Source organism: Pyrus communis, chromosome 13, assembly GCF_041283825.1.
Source record: "Pyrus communis isolate YQ-2024b chromosome 13, ASM4128382v1, whole genome shotgun sequence".
Taxonomy (NCBI): Eukaryota; Viridiplantae; Streptophyta; class Magnoliopsida; order Rosales; family Rosaceae; genus Pyrus; species Pyrus communis.
This window is the reverse complement of record NC_142577.1, coordinates 4,858,266-4,880,239: the sequence shown is the minus strand read 5'-3', so window position 1 is coordinate 4,880,239 and position 21,974 is coordinate 4,858,266. Positions and strand designations below refer to the sequence as shown.

The 21,974-nt window shown below is 37.6% G+C and overlaps 1 protein-coding gene, 1 long non-coding RNA gene and 2 pseudogenes across 2 annotated transcripts; 3 read left to right on the top strand and 1 right to left on the bottom strand.

Annotated features, from left to right (window-relative positions):
- The window catches only part of LOC137737359 (26S rRNA (cytosine-C(5))-methyltransferase NOP2B-like), a 43,338-nt pseudogene extending 33,337 nt beyond the window's left edge, over positions 1-10,001 (top strand).
- A 2,853-nt stretch (positions 10,002-12,854) lies between these two features.
- Positions 12,855-14,458, top strand: LOC137737358 (uncharacterized; annotated as a pseudogene).
- A 703-nt stretch (positions 14,459-15,161) lies between these two features.
- LOC137736957 (putative transcription factor PosF21) lies at positions 15,162-19,953 on the top strand. The gene is made up of 5 exons (XM_068476284.2): positions 15,162-15,424; positions 15,867-16,537; positions 17,824-17,956; positions 18,138-18,222; positions 19,428-19,953. The coding sequence occupies exons 2-5, from the start codon at positions 15,867-15,869 to the stop codon at positions 19,799-19,801; spliced, it is 1,263 nt and encodes a 420-aa protein (XP_068332385.2). The 5' UTR covers positions 15,162-15,424; the 3' UTR covers positions 19,802-19,953.
- Positions 19,954-20,688: 735 nt separating this feature from the next.
- On the bottom strand, positions 20,689-21,974 carry LOC148691640 (uncharacterized). The gene is made up of 4 exons (XR_015954812.1): positions 21,879-21,974; positions 21,343-21,551; positions 21,182-21,248; positions 20,689-20,814 (listed from the first exon to the last, which is right to left on the bottom strand). It is a non-coding gene; the product is annotated as an uncharacterized LOC148691640 (long non-coding RNA).

Genomic DNA, 21,974 nt, shown 5'->3' with positions numbered 1-21,974 from the left:
TTTGGTGAATTTGGACGAATTTGTATAACAAATTGAATCAAAACACTTATAAACACAAACTAAAACACTTTCTAACTAATTTGGACATTAAAGTAAGGGGGGATTGAGTTTTGGACGAAATTAAACTAATTGCACAGATTCTAATTAAAACAGAATGTAAATATGAATGTGATGGATTTGAATGGATGGGATGACTAGCTAAGGGGTTCATCTCCACACATGTTACACTTGCATAATAAAAAGATTTCCAATTGCATTTCAATAAACCATGAATTCTCAACACCCCAAGTTAACCGTGATGCACTAATTAACCTTCAAATCTTCCTAACGTTATTGAATTGGATGATTGCATACAACAACCCAAAACATTCCCCACAAGTCCCCTACATGATTGCATAATAGAGATACAAGCAAGAATCATTACGCTCTATGAAAATTATAAGTGTTGACGAGGCATTCGTTACTATGATTGCATGAAACTTATGCCAAGAATTCGTTTAACGCGATTGTTTATAAGCAACCTCCACTACTTGTGAATATAAGTTCGTAACTATTAGGTGAAACTCACTTATATTCTAGCGTCATATTCATGCATGAAAATTAAGCGTGTACTCTCAATAAACATACATAAATAAGTTATCAATCAAACAGTAAAACAAATTGAATCCACAACTTATGAAACGCAATTAGAAGTAATCAAATCAAAATGCAAGCATAAACATATATTTCGAATCCCCCCCTAGCCAAAGGGGGGTTTAGTTCCTCATACGTACAAAACAAAGAGAATTGAAATTAAACATTGTAATCGAGGAAAAGAAACACCTAAACATTCCAACAACTCAAACTTGAATTGTATGAACGTTTAGGCACTCTTCTCCTCCTCTTCGTTGTAGCACAAGGTCTAAGGATAGTTTGATGGTGTGAATGTGTATGAATGGATGAATTTCTGAATATGGAAGAGTGAATTGTGTATGAATAGGAATGAATCCATTGTGGCTGCAATGGATGCTTATTTATAGGTGAAAAGGGGGGAATATGACAGCTAGGAACTTAGTGGAAATCTGGAATGGTGATGGGAGATGCATGTGGCTGATTTGTGAAGGGAATGCATGTGGATTAAAGTGGAATGACAGCTAGGTTATGATGATGAATGCATGTGCAAAGTTGGTTGAATGATTATGGGTGCATGTGGCTGATTTATATGAAGGGAATGCATGTGGAATGAATGTGTGAATGATGGCAGATTGTGTATGTGAATGATTAGGGTGAGTGTGCATGTGCTTTGACAGCTAGGTTGAATAAATTAAAGGGAGTGCATGTGGCTTGGCTGGAATGATTGGAATGCAATCTGAAATGGGATGTGTTGGTGTGAATTTCTGGTACAAAGGGCCTCCTTTGGTCTTCAATTTCGTCCATTTACTTGGCTTCAAGTATATGCAATCCATTTAACGCCCCAAACTACTCCAAAATGCACCAAAATGCACCCTTTTGCATACTTTGCCCTTAGAACCTGAAAACACACAAAAGAAGCATAAAGGACTAAAATAACTAAAGAAACATAACGTAAATGTACGAGAACAAGCCATTTAAGTCGCATGAATATGCTCCTATCAAACTCTTCATCATTGCATCCAGAAAATGAGCAAGAAAGCTTCCCAAACACATGCATACATACACTATTTTCAGCACACACATGCATTTCCAACATAAAAATCTGCCTTGTGCCGTGCACTTTCAATACATTTCCAGCTTTCCCTTTTATTTCCACATGCAATTCTTCATCATTGCAGCCACAAACACCTTAAACAAATAGCCATATACATCTCCACTCCTCCTATAAATACCCTTGCATTCATTCATTCACATCTCATCTCATTTCATACACAACACACCACAAACACTTCCATCTTCTCCCTAGCCGTGAGTTCCTCTTCATTTTCTGCACCATTCCCTTCCATTTCTCCTCCATCTCATCCATTTCCATAATCCCCCAATCCATTCAACACACCAACAACATCCCTTAGTCCTTGTGCCACAATAAAGAGGAAGATAAGAGGGCCTAAACGTTCATACAATTCACGTTTGAGTTGTTGGAATGTTTACGCGTTTCTTTGATTTCAATGTTTAAATTCAATTCTCTTTGTTTTGTAATATGAGGAATGGAAGAGAAGAGTGCCTAAACGTTCATACAATTCAAGATTGAGTTGTTGGAATGTTTAGGTGTTTCTTTGATTTCAAAGTTATGAGGAACTAAACCCTTTTTGGCTAGGGGTGATTTCAATACCATGATTATTTATGTAATATGAATTGATGAATTCCGGTTATGAACTCTTGATTCGTGAATGCAATTGGCTTAACTATTTGATGATTAACTTATTTGTGTTTGTTGATTGAGGGTCGACACTTAATTAGCATGCATGAATATGTGGCTAAAGTTTAAGAAGGTTTCACATAATCGTTACTAACTTATACTTGAAAGTAGTGAAGGTCGCTTGTCAAGATCGCGTTAAGTTTAATTCTTAGCATGAGTAACATGATGTCATAGTTGCAAATGCTTTGTCAATGCTTATGGTTTTCATTATTCTTAATGATCTTCGATTGTATCTCTATTATGATGACATGTAGGGAACTTTTGAGAATATTTTGGGTTGTCGAATGATGCCATCCAATCCAATAATATAAGGAAAATCTGAGGGTTAACTAGTGATGTCACGGTTAATTTGGGGCATTGTCGTTCATAATTCAATGAAGGAATAACTGGAAATTGATTCATATGCATAAATATCATGTGTGGAGAAAGAACCTCTAGCTAATTCACCAACCATCTTATTTCATCAATTACATTCTGTCTAGTTATTAACTTGTTTCGTTATTTCAATTTTCGTCAAACCTCAATCCCCCTTTTGCTTTAATGTTCAATATAGTTAGAAATCAATTTAGTTTGTGTTTTTAAAGCATTTTGATTCTTTTGGTTTGTCTTAGTGTTTTAACGTTTAGTTTCACATTCTTTGAGTCTAGTTTAATGTTTTATACTATTTTTACGTTTTTGAGTCAGTTTCCAAGAGATTAACAAGCCCTCCTAATCCCCGGTCTAGAACGATCCCTCACTTATCCATTCTACTACAATTGTCAAACGAGGGTTTAATTTGAGTGTCAAGTAATTTTCGCATCATAGTATTCCTAGTGTTATATGTAGATAACATATTACTATTCGGGAATGACACTACAGTACTATCTTTTGTAAAAGTGTGGTTGTCCAAAACCTTCCACATGAAAGATTTGGGAGATGCATCTTATGTGCTTGGGATAAAGCTCTATCGTGATAGATCTAGAAAATTAATTGGATCATCCCAATCTATGTACATAGATAAAGTGCTAAGTAAGTTCCAAATGGAACAGTCTATGAAAGGTTTTCTTCCTATGAGACATGGAATTCACCTTTCTAAATCCATGGAACCTAAGGCTCCTGAAGAAATACGGTAGATGAGTGATATTCCTTATGCATCCACCATAGGAAGTCTCATGTATGCCATGATGCCATGATATGCACAAGGCCTGATATCGCATATGCTGTGAGCATTACTAGTCGATATCAGTCTAACTCAGAATCAGAACATTGGGCAGCTGTCAAAACTGTCCTTAAGTACTTAAGAAGAACTAAGGACATGTTCCTCATTTATGGAAGAGCGACATAGTTACGAGTGGAAGCCTATACAGATGCAGATTTCCAATCTGTCGTCGATGATAGAAGTTCCAACTCCGGATATGTGTTCACTCTGAATGGTGGGGCTGTCAGCTAGAAAAGCAAAAAACAACATTTAATTACTAATTCCACGACGGAGGCTAAATATGCCACTGTAGCTGAAGTCGTGATGCGTTACGAATGTGACACACAAATTAAACCCTATTTGTGACAATTGTAGTAATGATGTAAGTAGGGATCGTTCTAACCGGGGATTAACTAGGGGTGCTAAACACTTTAAACTGACTCAAATAAATAAAACTAACATTTAAAACACTTAACTCACTTTAAAAAAACTCAAACCAAGTTCACAATACTCAAAATAAGCTAAAAACACTCAAAACTGCCTAAAAACACAAACTGGGCAGTTTTGAGCCTAAACACAAACTTGGACAAAAATTGGTTCTAACTTGACTCAAAACTCTTAAAAACACAATCTAAAACATAATTGAACCAATTAGACACTCTAAGACAATTGGGGATTTGGTTTTGGACGAAAATCAAACAAACAAAACAATAATGTAAACTAGGCAGATTTGGACGAATTTGAAAGTGTTTGTGACTCCAAATACTTAAAAACACAAAATAAGACAGATTATAATGACTAAGACTTAACAAAATATGGGGGGATTGTGTTTGGACGAAATTAATTTAAATGGACAGATTGTAATGAAAACAGATTGTAAAACAATTTGTGATGAACCAATGGATGATGGAATAACTAAGGGGTTCTTCTCCACACATGAAATATATGCAACGTAAATCAATTTCCAGTTATCAATTCATTAAGTTATGAACCTCAACACTCCAAGTTAATTAGGTCCGCTTAAATTAACCTTCAGATTTCCCTAGAATCATTGAATTGGATGAATATGCATCGCAACCAAATTATTCCTAACAAGTTCTCTATATGAACAGCATGATAAAGACACAAATTAGAATCATTACGTTCTTTGGAAATCATAAGCATCGACAAAGCATTTGTAACTATGAAAAGCATGATACTCTTGCCAGGAATCTACTTAACATGATCGTGACTAGCGACCTTCACTACTTGCGAATATAAATTCATAACAATTAGGTGAAACAAACTTATATCCTAGCACCAAATTCAAGCATGCAAATTAAGCGTGCACTCTCAATCAACATACAAGAATAAGTTCTAAATCAAACGGTTAAGCAAATTGTATTCATGACTTATGCAACGATAACTGGAAGTAATCAACTTATTTCACATATATAATCATGGTTTCGAATACACCCTTAGCCAAAACGAATTTAGCCAATCATACTCAAAGCAAAACAAAGATTACATGAATTAGACATTGAAATATATGATATAATACACCTAAAATTGTTCAACAACTCAGAATGAAGAGCCAAACAATTGCGTGAAACTGTCTCCTTTCCTTTGCTTGCGGCAGATTGGATGGTGATGGTTTCTGGGCTGTTTTGATGATGTAGAATGGATTTTGGGGGGTGTAGAGGCACGGCAAGGGGTGTAGGTTGAGTGTGGATGAGTGTTAGATGGTTGGAAGGTGGTGGAGAACTCGGCAATGGTGGTGGAAGAAGGTGGAGCGGCTGGTTGTATTTCTGGGCTACAAAATGGTGTTTTTGGGATGTTTGGCTGCGTGTGGAGTGAATGAACGAATTTCTGTGGTGAATGATACTCTAGGTTTCGGCCAAGGGCTGAATATATGTGTTTTGGGAAGTTAATAACATACCTAATTGAGTTATGATTCAGATTTCCTAGTCTAAATAGAAAAGGTAAGTGAATAAAGTCCAAATAAAATCAGAAAAGGGGGATGCACGAATTTAAACAAGTAAGGAATGTCCTTGCCTTGCAAGGAATCAGAAATTAAACCCCTTGCACAGCAAGGAAAGGAAATTTAAGGTAAGTTACGAAATTGGTGCAAAAGAAGGAAGGAAAAGTCAATTCCTTGCAAGAAATCAGAAATTAGGACTTTAGGGAAAGTTTTAGAACTAGGAAAGTGAATTAAACTAGGAAATAAGAAATTGAAATCTGGAAACACAAGGGGAGGTGCGGCATAAAGTTTAGGGAAAGGTAAGGCACAAAACAAGAGGTATTAAAATAAGGGAAAGGTCCTAACATATATGGAAAATAGGGAAGTTTACACAAAGAAAGGGAAACAACCTTCTTTGCACGGCCAGGAAGGGAAAGTTTGCAAAGAACCTTTGTTTGTTGTCCAAGGGTGCTCGGGAGCCATCTTAAGTGCTAAAACTTAGAGCGTTCTTGATTTAGGAAAGTTCAACCAAAATAGGAAACTTTGGCTTAACTTTCCTACTTCAAGTAGGAATCCTTGTGTAATTAGGAATCCTCATGTGACTGGGAAACCTCCTTCAATTTGGAAACCTTCTCATAATTGGAATCCTCGTCGTAGTAGGAATCCTTGCGACATCAACTCTTCAATTTCATCCATTCCTTTTGCTCCAAGCATAAGCTATCCAATTTGTGCCCAAAAGTGCTCCAAAAGGCTCTAAAATGCATCCTTTCGCCAAATACGTCTTATGAACCTGAAAACACACAAAAGAAGCTTAAAGAACTGAAATAACTAAGAACTAATAGAATAAATGCACAAAAACAAGCAAACTAAGTCGCATAAATGTGCTCCTATCAAGTCGGCAAAGAAGCGTTCTAGATGAAGAAGTTCATTACTGAACTTGGAGTGGTTCTAACCATTACATCACCAGTAACTTTGTACTGTGATAATAGTGGGGGTGATAGCTCAAGCCAAGGAACCCAGGGCTCATCAAAAGAACAAGCATTTTGACATACGCTTTAATATGATTAGAAGATATGCTGCCGAGAGGAAAGTCAACATCCTCAAGGTTGCCTCAGCCAATAACGTAGCAGTTCTACTAACGAAGCCAATGTCTCAAATCCAACTTGACCGCCATATAGAAAAGATGGGTATTAGATACATGGGAAGGTGGCTTTGAGTGCAAGTGGGAGATTATTGGAAGTATGCCCACAAAGCCACTCATTTGATGTAATAGCTTTAGGAATACTTATTGTGTTAAACTATTACATGTTTAATGAAGGGCAAAGCTTATTGTTAATCACAATTTATTGTATTATGTGTTTAAAAAATAAGGGAATCCAAGGAATGTATTTAATCTAAGAGAGAAGTGATCTAAGTAAGTTAGATTAACGAAACCTTTCTTTTATGTTCATTCCTAAAACGTTCCTAGCCATAGGATTGCCAATTGGGCATTGACAATCCACTAAGGTTAATATGTGTTATGTTAACTCAAGCGTGAGTATGACTAGTCTCAAGTCATTTAGTGTTGGACACTAAAACAAACACATAGATGCTCAAAAGGTAATTGAGTACACTGTATAATGATAAAAAAGGAGTTCGAACATACATGTCATGTAAGAACTCATCAGTTGCAATATGCAAAGTAGTCCTTTGACCTGAGGCATTATAGATGTCTAATTGTTAGGTCCTTGATCTTTGATCATGTCAAAGGCATTCCATTGAGAGTGTCTATGGCATTGTTGGGGTCAAGGTATCTAGTCATGTAGGCATATGAATGCACAACAAGGGATCTTTAACCTTTCATGGTGGAGGGAGAATACTATGAGATATGATTCGGGAGTCTTTGGCCAAAGCAAACGAATATGACTTAGGATGTTTGTTCCAAATCATATTCAATTGAATCATATAAAGAAGTATCACATTGGATAGTAGACATGAAACAAACTATTATTCAAACAATGTGATTAAGAGTATTGTATTAGAGAAGGACCGTATTGCGTTGTAATTGTAGCTGGATAGGTTCTCTAACCATTTCTACTTAGCTTGAGTAGCCATAACATACTGCTAGGTGTCACTCATGGTTTGTGGAAGCCCTGAGGATTAGCAAACACTAATCTTCATCAAAGGGAGAATTGAAATGTAGTTTCAATTGACAATCGATCGTTAAGAGTAACAATCGCCCACTACCTCGCTAATTGGAACCTAATGGATCGTACACCGAGTAAGGATGAAAGTGAAGAAATAGAAATGAGATGGACAAGCAATTAAATAGTTTAATTGAGAATGGTCAAGATTAATTAATTAGTTAATTAATCTTACGAAATGTTCGTATTGGGCTTTTAAGTTGGTTTTGGGTTTCGGGGCCCAAAAGGGTTTTTGGTCCACAGGGCCCATTGAGTTTAGGTTGTATGACAACTAAAACTAAATGGAAATTAGCCCAATAACTAAGTCAAAAACCGGCCATAGGGTGAGTGGGTGCAAACTTGGCTTAATTGCAAGTTTGCCACTCACATGTGAGGTGATATAAAGGCAACTTTATAGCCATTCTCTCACTAGGGTTTTCTTGCGTCAAAGAAGAGAAACCTTTTCTCTGTTTTTCTCTATAGAGGCCGGCCACTTAGGGGAGGGATAGCTAGCAATAATTCTTCCTCTAGGTCATCCATTTCATCTTCACACCTCATCCTTGGTGTGGAGACTTAGAGACACCAAACCTTTGGTGTTCTTGGAGATCCTTTCCTCATATCCTCAAGGAGCAAAGGAGAATCAAAAGGAAGAAAATCACAAGGAAGATCTAAGGAGCTAGGAGGTGACTTGAAGGCCCACCAGTTGGGTGAATCCTTTGTGTAAACAAGGATGAGCTTCAAGGGTAATGAATCTCGAAATCCTTCATTCTCTTTAATGTTGTTAAAGAGTCTTGTGGTTCATCATTCACTAGGCTTTGAAAGCCATGGGTTTTAGAATTGTTTTTGAATGCATGCCTACATTAAAGTGTTATTAGTTTGCTTATGTGATCAAATGTTCTCACATGGTCGTAGCTATGACAAAATTTTTCCTTCACTTCGGTAAGGGTGCCTCCGCATGACCCCCTTAGTGGGTCCTTGAAGGTATGAAGTTGACTGATACTTGGTAGTTTCAAGATTAGTTAGGTATGGTACAAACATACTTTTCAATTTTTCTTCGTAAAGATACACAAACAAGAGCTTTAAAAACTAGGCATAATTACAAAAGAAACTAACCCAAGGTGTCATCATTACCATGTTATCGTTATTATATCTACTTTGCCACCACTTTTTCCCACTCATCAATGCTTTCCTATCTTTTTATTATGTTATTGGGATATTGTGCATGATGACTGACATGCATAGGAAATACACATGCCATGCATGTAATATGCACAAAAAATACACCATGCACATGACATGCAAAATATATAGACACGACATCTTCATGTCATGTGAACAAATCCAAAAAATAAAAATAATAGTCAAGGATTGGTCTCATAGGTTTGTTTTGTGGTTGGGTTCTCGAGGGTTGTCTGAATTATGACTGATGATGGTTGGTTATTGTGTGTGCATGGTTAGGTTGTAAAGTCTCAACCACCACATCCAGTTGGTTATTGTGCATACACAAACAAGAAGCTTAAAAAATTATGCATAATTAGGAAACTGTGATAATTAATTACAGAATTGTGCATGAATGACTTTGGGTTGCATTAAAGGTGGAGGTGGTGTATTTATTCATGCTTGTCCAAGCACAAACACTTCATCCAATTGTAGAATGATGAAGAAAGGCAGAACTATGAAGAAAGGCAGAACGATGAAGAAATGTACAACAACCCTAACTTTCATACAATCTTTTTCGGACGGCTTCTTCTGGAAATACTCACCGAGGTTGCTTCCTGCTTTTTTTGTTCCTTATATTCAGCAAAAATGGTGTGCAAGAAGTTCAACCAACTCGTCGAACATGACCTCATCTTCAAACACATCAACATTCGAAGCTTTGAAAGGTTCAACCCACTGACTTCACAGATAAGTGATGAAGAAGTGTAGGTGTAGGGAGTGCAACAATCTCGAGGCCTTATTCAACCAAGGGATGTGATGGTACTTCAGATACAAAATTCTTGACTCAGAATTGAGTCTCTGAAGATGGCAATCTCCAAGGGTCATCAAGCATCAACGTATGTCTACGGTGTGATCTTGGCGTGCCACAGGGGAATGAAAAAGTGAAAGGCCTTAAGCTTCTGCATTGTCTCAATCGTCAGCAATTGGTGAGTGTAATGGAGTGTAGAGAAAGAGCTCAGAATTTTTTTTTGTCAATTCGGGTGGACAGGGACGTTAGAGGTAGAATAATAAAACTTCACGATGATAGTGCTGCCGTCAAAGCATTCAGCGACTGTGGAAGTGCACAAGGTCCTTTCGCAGTTTGACGACATTGGGATTGCTAGTGCCATGACAAATTCAGTAGCTTTCGTGTAGATGGCATCAAGAAGTGAACATTTTTTGTGATATGCTAAATAGCTTTAGTAGGGACCAGATTTTTTATGTTCCTTTACTTTTCTTGAAATTTAGTTGTCATGTACTTTTTGTTAGTAAATGGAAAAGGGAGAAGTTTGTGGTAACATTAACAATATCTGCTTTCTTAAATGAAAAATGCACAACACAAAGCATGCTTAAGTCTTCAAAATCCGATGTCATAGGTTCGATTGGTATAGGGTGTGTTTCTGTGTCGTTAATCTCATTAGGTCAAAATTAGACTTAACTACTCGTGTGCATACAGTGTATAATTTTTAGAAAACTGAAAGTAAAGCCAAGAAATATTTGACCCGAGCCTTAGAACATACGAGCTCACAAAATACAGGCAAAGCCAAGAAACTCCCATGCTTTTGAATCAATAGATTCATTGGTTAAAATTATTGAGTTGGTTGAACTAATAGCACAAGACTTTACTACTCAAGCTCCCGACGTCCATAAAACATACGAACCCAGAAATTAATACTCATAAATATTCCACTTTGAAATCAAAACCCATAATCAAACCTTGAAAAAATTATTCCCCAAATATCGTAAAGAAACCCACATTACTCGTAGTGGGCTTTGGCTCATATTGATTCATCCAATCCCATTGTGCCTTGAAACTAAGAATTTCAAAGAAATTGGCAAGAAGGTCATTAGTTTGGAAATGCACTCTTCACATGCGATCTTTATGAGAGCTTTGGTGGATGAATTATTATTCATAACAATTTTTAAAAAACTTGCCTCGGGGCGCGCCTAGGGTGCCTTTGAGGCTGGGCGGTGAGGCTAACACCTCTGTTTTGCTAGAGTGGGCAAAAGGCTTCATCGGAGACGCCTAGGCGGTGGAGGTGCGCCTCAAGGCATCTCAAGCGCCTTGTCTGCCCTTTTTTTTTTTTTTTATAGAAAAAAAAAACCACCCAAACACAAAACAACGCCGTTTGGTAAGGGTTTTCAGTTTCAAAATACAGATTCCACTACCTTCAATCATCCTCCCGAGTCCCTATGGCCTTCTTCACCCTTTTCTCTAGCGCCAGAAATACACAGCCGCGTTATCCCAGTCAATCGTCCTCTCCCAGTTGCCACGCCGTCATCGTCCTACCGCCGTCACCCCAGCACCATCAACAAGCCCACAATCAAATCCCCTATTTTAAATGTTAGGGTTTATGAAATTCTGAAAAAGTTAGGGATTTGATTTTTTTTTTATTTTTTGATTTTTTTTTTTTTTTAACTGGTGTGAAAGCCAGAGTTGGAAAGCAGAAAAACAGAGAGGAGTAGAGGTATAAGGGGAGGAGGCTAAAGGCTCTAGGGGATGGGAGAAGGATACGTAGGGCTGCTGGGTTGAGTTTTATAATGTTAGGTAGAATTGTAGGGCTGGGTTTTACTGACCTGCTTTGTTGCTTGATCCCTTGTTGGATGATCCAACTGATTGGGCTGTATGTGTTGTGTACATAAAAATAATAGAAAAATTAGTCCCATGTTGGTATTGTACTATTGTTGGAAAACTTTAACTGTATCTGTATGTGACAGATACCCTCTTTTTTTTTACTAATTAGGTTGTTTCTTCATGATTCTATGGTGTATCTTTGGTATACTATATGTGGCATGCCTCATGTGAATTTTCCAAACAATTTTTGTTGGCTGTCCATCTTCTCGAAGTGTTCTATTAAGCTTTTTATTGGATTGCTTTATCTCATTCAAAAAATTACTTTTGTAATTGTTCTTGATATATTTCATTAATTGTATGCATAAATTGAGTATGGTTAATTGGTCATCATAGTAATTGTTGCATAAATTAATAGATTGTTGGTTCCTTAGCTATATGCATCGAATGTTTATTGTTTAGGCATTGAAGAATATGGCTTCTTCTTCTAAGAAAGATTTTGGTTGGCAATGGACAAAAGATTTGGATCTTGTCACCAAGCACTTCTATTGTGTTTTTTGTAACCACAAATGCACGGGTTTAATTTCTAGATTCAAACATCACTTGGGTGGTGTAAGTTCGGGAGGAATGATAAGTTGTAAAAAAGTCCCACCCAATGTGAAGGAAGAATGCTTTGCTAATGTTATGGGAACTAAAGAAAAGAGGAAAGCTAGCCATGAGTTGTGTCGTGGTGCTGGAGAAGAAAGTGAAAGTGTCGATATGGGCACAACAAGGACACCATATGTAAGTAGTGGGAGTGGGAGTGTGAATGCCACACATTCACAAAAACCGGTTCTTTTCTACCACCTAGGTCAAGGGGACCACTTGATAGGTATGTTACATCGGAAGCTCGTCAAGCCACATTGAATACACCTTTCAAAAAAGAGGAAAGAAGACAAGCATCCCGAGCACTTCCGCGATGGTTCTACACTAGTACCATTCCATTCAATGCAGCAAACAATGAACATTATGTTAATGCAATGAAATTGGTATACAATTTTGGTCCTGGCTTTAATGCTCCTACAAGCCATGAATATAAAACTTGGATGCTCAAAGAAGAAGTTGAGGATGTACAAACTATGATGAAAGAACATCGAAAGGCTTGGAAGAGATATGGATGCACTATTATGTCGGATGAATGGTCGGATGGCAAAAGTAGGTGTTTAATCAACTTTCTTGTCAATAGCCCGTAAGGTACTTGGTTCTTGAAATCGGTTGATGCAACGACCTCTATTAAGAATGGAGATTTGTTGTATGGCTATTTGGATGATGTTATTCAAGAATTTGGGGAGGAGAATGTGGTTCAAGTTATATACGACAATACTTCGAACTACAAGAATGTCGGGGAAAAACTTATAGAGAGGAAATAGAAGGTATGGTGGACTCCATGTGTGGCTCATTGCATTGATTTGATGCTAGAAGATATTTCTAAGATGGCATGGTTTGATGACACACTCAAATGTGCTAGGTGTATTTGAAAGTATCTATATGGGCATCAATGGGTACTAGCTTTGATGAGAAAGTACACCAACAATTTGGAAATTCTTCGTCCGGCGATCACTGGGTTTGCCACTTCTTTCCTTACACTACAAAGCTTACAAAAGCAAAAGGAAAATCTTGTTGCTTTGTTTGCCTTCCAAGAATGGTTGGAAAGTACCTATTCAAAATCTCGTGAAGCAAAGTTGGCTAAGCATCATGTGTTACATGATCGTGAGTTTTGGGGTTGAGTTTCCTTTTGCATTAAGGGTGTTCTTCCTCTTGTTTGTGTTTTGAGAGAGGTTGATTTGGAGGAGAGACCTCCCATGGGTTTTATATATGAGTTGATGGATGCCGCAAAAGAGAAAATTGCAAGCAATCTTAACAAAGTGGAGAAAAAATATATGCCTATTTGGAGAAAGATAGATCGTAGATGGGACGATCAACTTCATCGATCACTACATACGGCAGGCTATTACTTAAACCCACAATTTCGATATGAGGATAATTTCTTAGATACTGATGAAGTGCGAAATGTGTTGTTTGCTTACATGGATAGGATGCTTGGGAAAGGGAAAGAACGTGAAGAGGCCAATTGTTAATTGGATTTATATAATGATAAGCGTGGTCCATTTGTGGATTCTATGGCTATGCAAACTAGGAAAAAGCGAACACCAAGTAAGATTTAATTAGTCAATTGTTAATATCTTTTTATCATTAACCCTTAAATTACTTACCTTACTAATATTTGTTTTTTAGCGGCTTGGTGGGAGCGCTTTGGGCATAAAACACCCGAGTTAAGGAAGTTTGCTATCTGAATTCTAAGCCTTACTTGTAGTGCGTCGAGATGTGAGAGGAATTGGAGCACATTTTCAATGGTAAGTAGATATATTATTAATTTATTAGTACCTTAAGTGTCATTTTTGCTTAAGACGATTAGACTTGAGTAATAATAGAATTGATTTGTTTGTAGATTCATACAAAAAGAAGGAATAGGCTTGAACACAAAAGGCTTAATGCTTTAGCCTATGTCGAGTATAATTTGGCTTTACAACAGAGAAGTAAGAAAAAGAGGGAGAAGTATGATCCTATTGTTGTGGAAGAAATTGCCTCCGATGATGAATGGATAACGGAGATAGAAGATCCTATTCTTCCCGAAGATCTAACATGGCTTAAGGATGAGTTATTGTATAATGTTGAGGCCGTAAGGAATGTGTCACCCCCGGTTTATGAAGGTGGCCCATACATTCGAGAGCCTAGAGAGTCTTCTCCTCCTCCTCTTTGTGAGCCTACTCCTCCTCCTCATGAGCCTACTCCTCCTCGCGAGCCTACTCAACCTCGGGGTCCTATTACATACAAAAGAAAACGGGGTAATGAAGAATCCTCAAGTCGAAGAAATGTGAAGTATGATTCGGAAGAATCTTTTGATGAATTGATGACATACCCTACAAGGTCATCTAGAGTTGGCAATGAAGAGGATGATGCCTTTCATTTAGAATTAGATGAAGAGGATTTGGATGATTGATTGATATCTTTGTTTGTATTTTGATTTCTATGAAGAGGATGTGGATGAATGATTGTTTTCTTTGTTTGTATTACCTTTTGAATGATGAATTTGGATGATATTACCTTTGAATGATGAATTTAGAAGATATTATCTTTTGAATGACAATGAATTTGAATGAATAATTGAGAATGAATGTTTATTTTACATAGTATTATTTTTATACAATTATATGTATAATATATAAAACATATATATATATATATATATAATTAAATCCTGTGAGGCTTTGCCTCACCCCTCATGCCTCACGCCTAGGCCGGGCTTGGCCTCGGATGCCTCGCCCACGCCTCACGCTTTTAATACATTGTTCATTACACACCAAGCTTTTGGGATTGTGAGTTGGACATTGTAGTCACCCAAAAGTTAGATGTGATCTGAATCTTGGGTCACCAGTTCGAAAAGAAAGGAGAGAGGGGATTGGTGAAAAGATGGGCATCGTTGAGAGAGAAAGGGTTGCCGCTGGTGAGGTGGGTTGTTAAAGGGTGAGTGCATCGTTAGGGTTCTTCGAGAGAGAGGAGAGAGGAATAAATTAGAAAATTGGAAGAAATAACTTATTTATATACGAGGGCAATTAGGTCATTTTCAATTGTAGAAAAAATCCTATTTCTATCCCGAAATTGAGAAAAATGCCTATTTTTATCTATTTTCCTATAATGTATGTACGTGAAACACAAGCGAACCGAAGTGAAATTTGCGTGTCTCCGACAGGCTACGTGGTGGGAGCAACATTTCCGGTTGGAATGGAATGATGTTGTATAATACTCTTATGTTTGTATCGTCACTCACAAGCTTCCGTTTCCTCCTCGTCTCAAAGATCCCTCTCTATCTGCATGCGACTGCTCTCATTCGAATCTCGCTTTCTTCAAAAGCCTGCGTGATTGATCCTCTCTAGCGTTCCACCTCCCAATCCGAAGATCTGCGTCTGTAAGAATAATTCCAACCCCCATATCCTTTTTCCTGAGAAAATTCCCACAAAATTTCCCATATTTTCCCAGAAATTTACCATCTTCAGCTGCTGTGTGCTTTGCTCTGCGATGATTTCTAGGGTTTTCTCGTGTTGAAGCTCTTTTATGTGTTTGCTTAATTTCCTTTTGTAGCTCAATCTTGTGTATTTATTTTGCACCTGTCGCTGTCAGATCTCCATTTCTTAGTGTTTTTTTTATTTATGCAACTTTCAATTTTTTTCGTTGGAGGGAGTCTGTTCGTGTTGTTTCGTATCTCAATTGCCTCTTTTTCTTGTTTGAGAATCTGAATTTGGATGCTTGGTTTAGATTTTGATTTGTTCCGAAGGGAGTTGGCATTTATTGGGATGTTTGGTATCTTAGCTATTTTTAAGGGTAAATTTTAGGGGTTGTGATTCTTACAGATGGACAAGGACAAGTCCCCTGCCCATGGTGGAGGTTTCCCACCCCCATCAGGCAGGTACTCAGGTTTCTTGCCAACCGGAGCTGCTTTCAATGTGAAACCTGAACCATCCTCTTCAGCATCGTTTCCTCCGCTGGCCTCAGGTGCTAGTGCAGACTCTGGTCACTTTAGCCATGATATTAGCCGAATGCCAGATAACCCACCAAGGAAATTGGGTCATAGACGTGCCCATTCGGAAATCTTGACCCTTCCAGATGATATTAGCTTTGATAGTGACCTTGGTGTTGTGGGTGGTGCGGATGGCCCTTCATTTTCGGATGAGACTGAGGAAGACTTGTTCTCTATGTACCTTGATATGGAAAAGTTCAATTCATCATCTGCTACATCATCCTTTCAGTTCGGGGAGCCTTCATCTTCTGCAGCAGCACCTGCTCCAGTAATAGCACCAGTATCAAGATCACCCACCTCATCCGCGGAGAATATTGCCATCGGTTCTAATGAGAGACTCAGAGTTAGGCACCAACATAGCCAGTCAATGGATGGGTCGTCAACCATCAAACCGGAGATGCTGGTCTCCAGTTCAGAAGATATCAATGCAGCTGATTCCAAGAAAGCCGTGTCAGCTGCTAAGCTTGCTGAGCTTGCCCTGATTGATCCAAAACGTGCAAAGAGGTATTAATTCTTGAGTAATCATATATAATGTTACTCTTTAACTAGGAATTCAGCTGTTAGTATTTTTTGGTAGCAAACTTGAGTTGACAATACTTTGAATTGCTATTGCTTTTGCATGTAATTTTAACATGTGTTCAAGCCTAGGTAGTCATTTTTTAAAATCCTACCATTTAAGAATACTTAATTGTTAGTCTCTTAATAAACGTAGTTTATTGTTAAATTTTGTCGATGAGTCTACTTTTCCTTTGTTGATAGCAGTTGTGTTTCATATGCAAGGACACGTGTTTATCCAGACACATGTGGCATGGATTGACGATTATGGTGTTCTAAAATTATTAGCGTTTGTAAATCCAGACAATAGTCTGTGTTTTTTGTTTTGAGTTCATGCAATGTTTTCTTTATGGTTTGCAGTCAAAGTTCTTAGCTTTTTAAGAATCCATTCAAGGTTGGTATTGTAGTGTATCACTGGTGAATAACTTTGTACTTATTGCATAGGAGCTCCAAATAATTTGATGTATGAGGTGTTTGACATTGGTTTACCGCCAGATGTGGTAGACAATGCATTTCCTAGTTTTTTACTAATTGACTTGTACCCTGCTTTTATTTTTTAAATGGTAAGTTGCTTTCAAGTTCTAATGTACCAGGTTTCTATGTTGCTCATTTGATACGTAATAGTCATTTACTCTCCTAATTGGACTACAATAAATTAATTGGGTCCCTTAAGATGCATTGTTGTTAGAATCGGTAATACTTCGATCGAGTTCAATAGAAATATTGTTGTTCAAACCAATTGCTCTAGTGGTTGTGGACCATAGTTCATGTAGCAGTATCATTCAATATATATTACTCTTTTTGAAAATTGTCTGGGATGAAAATTTTATGAATCGTATATTATACTCACGTTACCCAAGAGTAAGATTATCTGATGACTTCATCTCATCATATTGTCTGGTTCATATCTAGAAGTACACCCTTATGATTCTGTCTCTTCAGTCTTCATATAGGCTGATTTTTAAGGCAATGGAGTTGATCTTTCAAGAATCATGTCTAGATAGTATTAGGTGGTAAGGGTGGGCTTGGCTTGATTTGTTTTCCTTTTTTCTGTTAATGCCCCTGTGACATCTTGTTACCCTTGAAGTGGATCTGATTTTCTTTGGTGCTTTCTAGTTTTTACCCATCTTCATTTTCCCTTCTTAAATGAAAATAAAAGAGTTGGTTGCTCCCTTGTTTTGCTTGTTGCTTCAACCATCATGCTTAATATTTTACGTTTGGTTGACATGCATTAGGATCTGGGCAAATAGGCAGTCAGCTGCAAGGTCAAAGGAAAGGAAAATGCGATATATTGCTGAGCTTGAACAGAAAGTCCAGACATTGCAAACAGAAGCAACTTCCTTGTCTGCTCAATTGACTCTCTTGCAGGTAAATTTCATCGGCTTAACCCAGTCCTTTATTAGACCAGGTTCTCTTCATTGGACTGCGTAAATGACTCTTAGCTTATGATTTCCCTTTGTATTCACTGCATTAGTCACATGGCTGTTTTATCTAGCTTACATAATGAGGATATAAGTTGATTATTCTTATGAATTTTTCTTATGAGCAGAGAGATACAAATGGTCTGACTGCTGAGAACAGTGAACTGAAACTGCGCTTGCAAACAATGGAGCAACAGGTTCATTTGCAAGATGGTGAGCCCCTTCTTCCTTTCATGATTAGAATTAATTTTCATGTGTAGTATTTCTTTCCTTATCTTTGTCATCTTTCTTCTTCTTTTTATAGTAATGACTAATGTATAGAAACAAGAAAAGCCACATGTCCTAATTTTATTGAATTGTCTGGTCATTGGCTGAAAGGAAGAATTGAGCATGATATAAGCACACTGACACACTGAAAGGAAGAATTGAGCATGATTTTTACATGTTGTACAAAGTGGACGATCCAGTAAGTAGATGCTAACATACATATACTTGATTTCTGTTGGAGATTAGAATCCAAGATGGCGGTTGACAAGATGCCATAAGTGATTTTGGCAGACATTGTTTCCTCTTGTTAACTCAGAATAGAAATTGGTTGCTAATTCTGATTTTTGTCAATGATGATTTTTTTCTGCATGTACTTTTACCAAATACCTAATTTCTGGTAGTCTACGATATAAGATTCTACAAACGAACTTCGGTTCCTTGACATTTCCTAGTGCATAATGAGTTTATGATTTTGTGGTTTATTCAACTTATCCAGAAGGTACTAAAATTAAGTAGAATGATTCTTTGTTTGTATATTTTCATTTTGGTTTAGTGTTTTTAAATTTATATTGCATGAATTGAGCATCTTTATGATGAATGCTTTGTTTGAGGGGTTTACATGTTTGCTGCTTTTATTACCGAGCTGGAAATGTATAATTGCATTGACCATTTTACTGCTTGTCTATCAAATCTATCAAATTGATTACATTTTTGTTCTTAGCCCCTTTATTTGCTTCTATGTCGTATCCTGTATACAGTCATTGGATCTAGTTTCATGGCTTGTATAAACTGTTCTGGTCCTACCTCCACCACTGATATGGGCAAGAAAGATTGACCTTGAATTTATGCCCGTTTACAATGTTCTAGTAGCCATAAACAACATGCTGGCTAACCTGAAGTGGACCGGCCATCATATTTGAAGTTTCATTAATTGAGCCAATTAGCATTGGATGTAGAAGTTATAGTTCATTCTGATCTTTGCCCATAACGGGAACCAAAAAACAAACAAAACTGTTGCATCTTGTTTGTGGAGGTTTTCTTGCTTTTCCGATTCCATGTAACTTCTGGTTCTTGATCTTTATGTGAATGAAATTGACTTGCCGAAACAATATTGTTGTTTTTTTTTTATTTTTTATTTTTTTGTGTTGTAGCATTGAACGATGCACTGAAAGAAGAAATTCAGCATCTGAAAGTTGTGACTGGCCAAGCTATGCCAAATGGTGGACCTGTGATGAACTACGCTTGTTTTGGCGGGGCGGGCCAGCAGCAATTCTATCCAACCAATCAAGCTATGCACACCCTTCTAACTGCACAGCAGTTTCAACAGCTCCAGATTCATTCTCAGAAGCAGCAGCACCAATTTCATCCGCATCAATTCCATCAACTTCAGCAGCAACAGATGCAGCAGCAGCTTCAGCAACAGCAACAACAAAGTGGGGACTTGAAACTAGGAGGATCCGTGCCTTCGCCAAGCCAGAAAGAGAATACATCAGAGGCCAACCAATCTGTAACAAAGGATTGTTGAGAAATGTTTTCCAGTTAGCATTTGTTTGTAGTCAGTTGTATGCATATCATTTTAGCTGTAGATCGAATTATCATAGTTGTAGCACCTTGTGATTTGTGTTTTGTTCTGGGTATTTACGGTGGATTTAGATTATGAAGATTGTTTACTGAAAATTAGAATGTGTAGTCGTTGATTTATCCTTTATAATCCCATAGCTATTGCCCTCAGTTGAAATAGGAGGCAATCAAGAGTGGTGGATAATGTGATGATCTTGTCATGGCAAAACCACACACAATACCGTGAGTGCTCTAGGGCGCCCGGAAGACATGTTACTAAATGCCGCTATACAATCACAGCCTGTCTTTGCTCAATGGATTACGTTTTCAAATACCGGTATACAATTACAACCCGTCTTTGCTTAATGGACTGCGTTTACGATCCGTAAACCAATTGGATCGGATAACTCCTAACATTTAAATTCAAGGAAGAAATGCAGTTTTGTAAGTGTTGAGTTTAGAAGATGAATTAGTCATAAAACGTACTTATTCCTTTCAAACGCTACAAAATTGCATACACAAGCAATGACTAGCAAAGCAAGTAGTTATTCTCTACATTATTGAGTAGCCAGGAGGCCCAGGACCCCCGCCTCCTTCTGGTGCAGTCCACTTAATGTCTTGCTTCGGGTCGTTCATATTTCATGCCTGTAAGCACACATCAAGGCAAAATCGGTACATTAACGTGCGTAAGGGAAATGAGTGCATTGATCTGCAACTTTGAGCATTGATCGGCAACTTCAGCTCACCCCCTTCATGAGGTACATACCTACATTTTAAAACTTGAGATGAATAAGAGAATCCATTTACAGATGATCAATCAAATACAAGCAATGATAGAATGGGCGTTACTCGTATACATGCGCAGGACAGTATCTTGACTCGATACCAGCATACTCTGGCAAATTTATGAGTTCAGGAATCTTGAGGTCTCTCAACCGAAGGTGAGCTGGTTGATCATGGTCATGATTTGTGTTGCTCCTATTTTAAGCAAATAAAATTAAATACTTCTCTTACTACAAAAGAGGAGAAGAGCAAGCCGGAATATCAGTCTCTATTGCTACTTCTTTGACGGCTAATGAAAAATTTAGAGAGTACAAAAGCATAGAGGCATACTCTAGTTTTTGACAGCTTAAGAAAATATTCGTATTTAAAAACCTGTGCAGGGAGGTTGGAACATCGAAAGATAAAACCCCATCTGGCTTTGGATATTGAATTGGAGAATGAAATTGTGCAACCAGCATATATTTGAATCACTTAGTGCCAAACAGTAGTGTGGTAACTATGCAAGTCTATGTGGTAACTATGCAAATCTATGGTTCGAATAGTTTTCAGAATACCGTCTCACATTTGTTGCTTCATGGTCTGGTTTTCCATGCTTCAGCGTCCAGGGAGCTATTCCTTTCATTATATAGCTGATGGGCAGCAAACATTGGCGATTAAGGTTTGAACGAAAGCTATATTATAAGACAATACTAATCAAAGTAATAAGCAGCAACAGGATCTCACTGTTCTAGAGCACTTAACAGGCCAGGCCAGGAATAAGTCCATACTCAAAGTCCAAAACAGAAAGCAAAGGATTTTTCTACTAACTGGTCAGAAGTTGTGAGCTCTGTACAGTTCTTCCCATATCCATGAATTTCTTAAAGCATCCCAATATTTTCCCATGCTTGAGCCTCCATTAAGTGGACGGAATGTACCTTCTGCAGCTAGCATGCCTGTAGGTAATATAACTAATAAGTTAGACATCTTCATGAACTTAAAAGCAATCCATAGAAGTGAAAGCACTTCTGTAACACATCAAAAGATTCTGAGTTTTCCAATCCATGATACTACCACGTCCCTTCAGCCATGACAAATATGTACTACAAGCTGGACCATTTGGACCACTTGATGTTCCAACAGAAATGATAAACCGTGAATTATGTGACTTAACAAATATAATCTACCAGCATTTGTTGTAACAATTGAAATTTTGAGCATGTATAATTATTTTCACATAATTAGACATAATGAATAGAAACAACTATTTGGTGAAAAGATACCTGATTTCATTGCAGTTAAGAGTTCCTTTTATTTTGTGTACATTTAAAAATCCAGCTGAACATCCAATATCCGCTCCTCCAGGGAAAACTGGATAT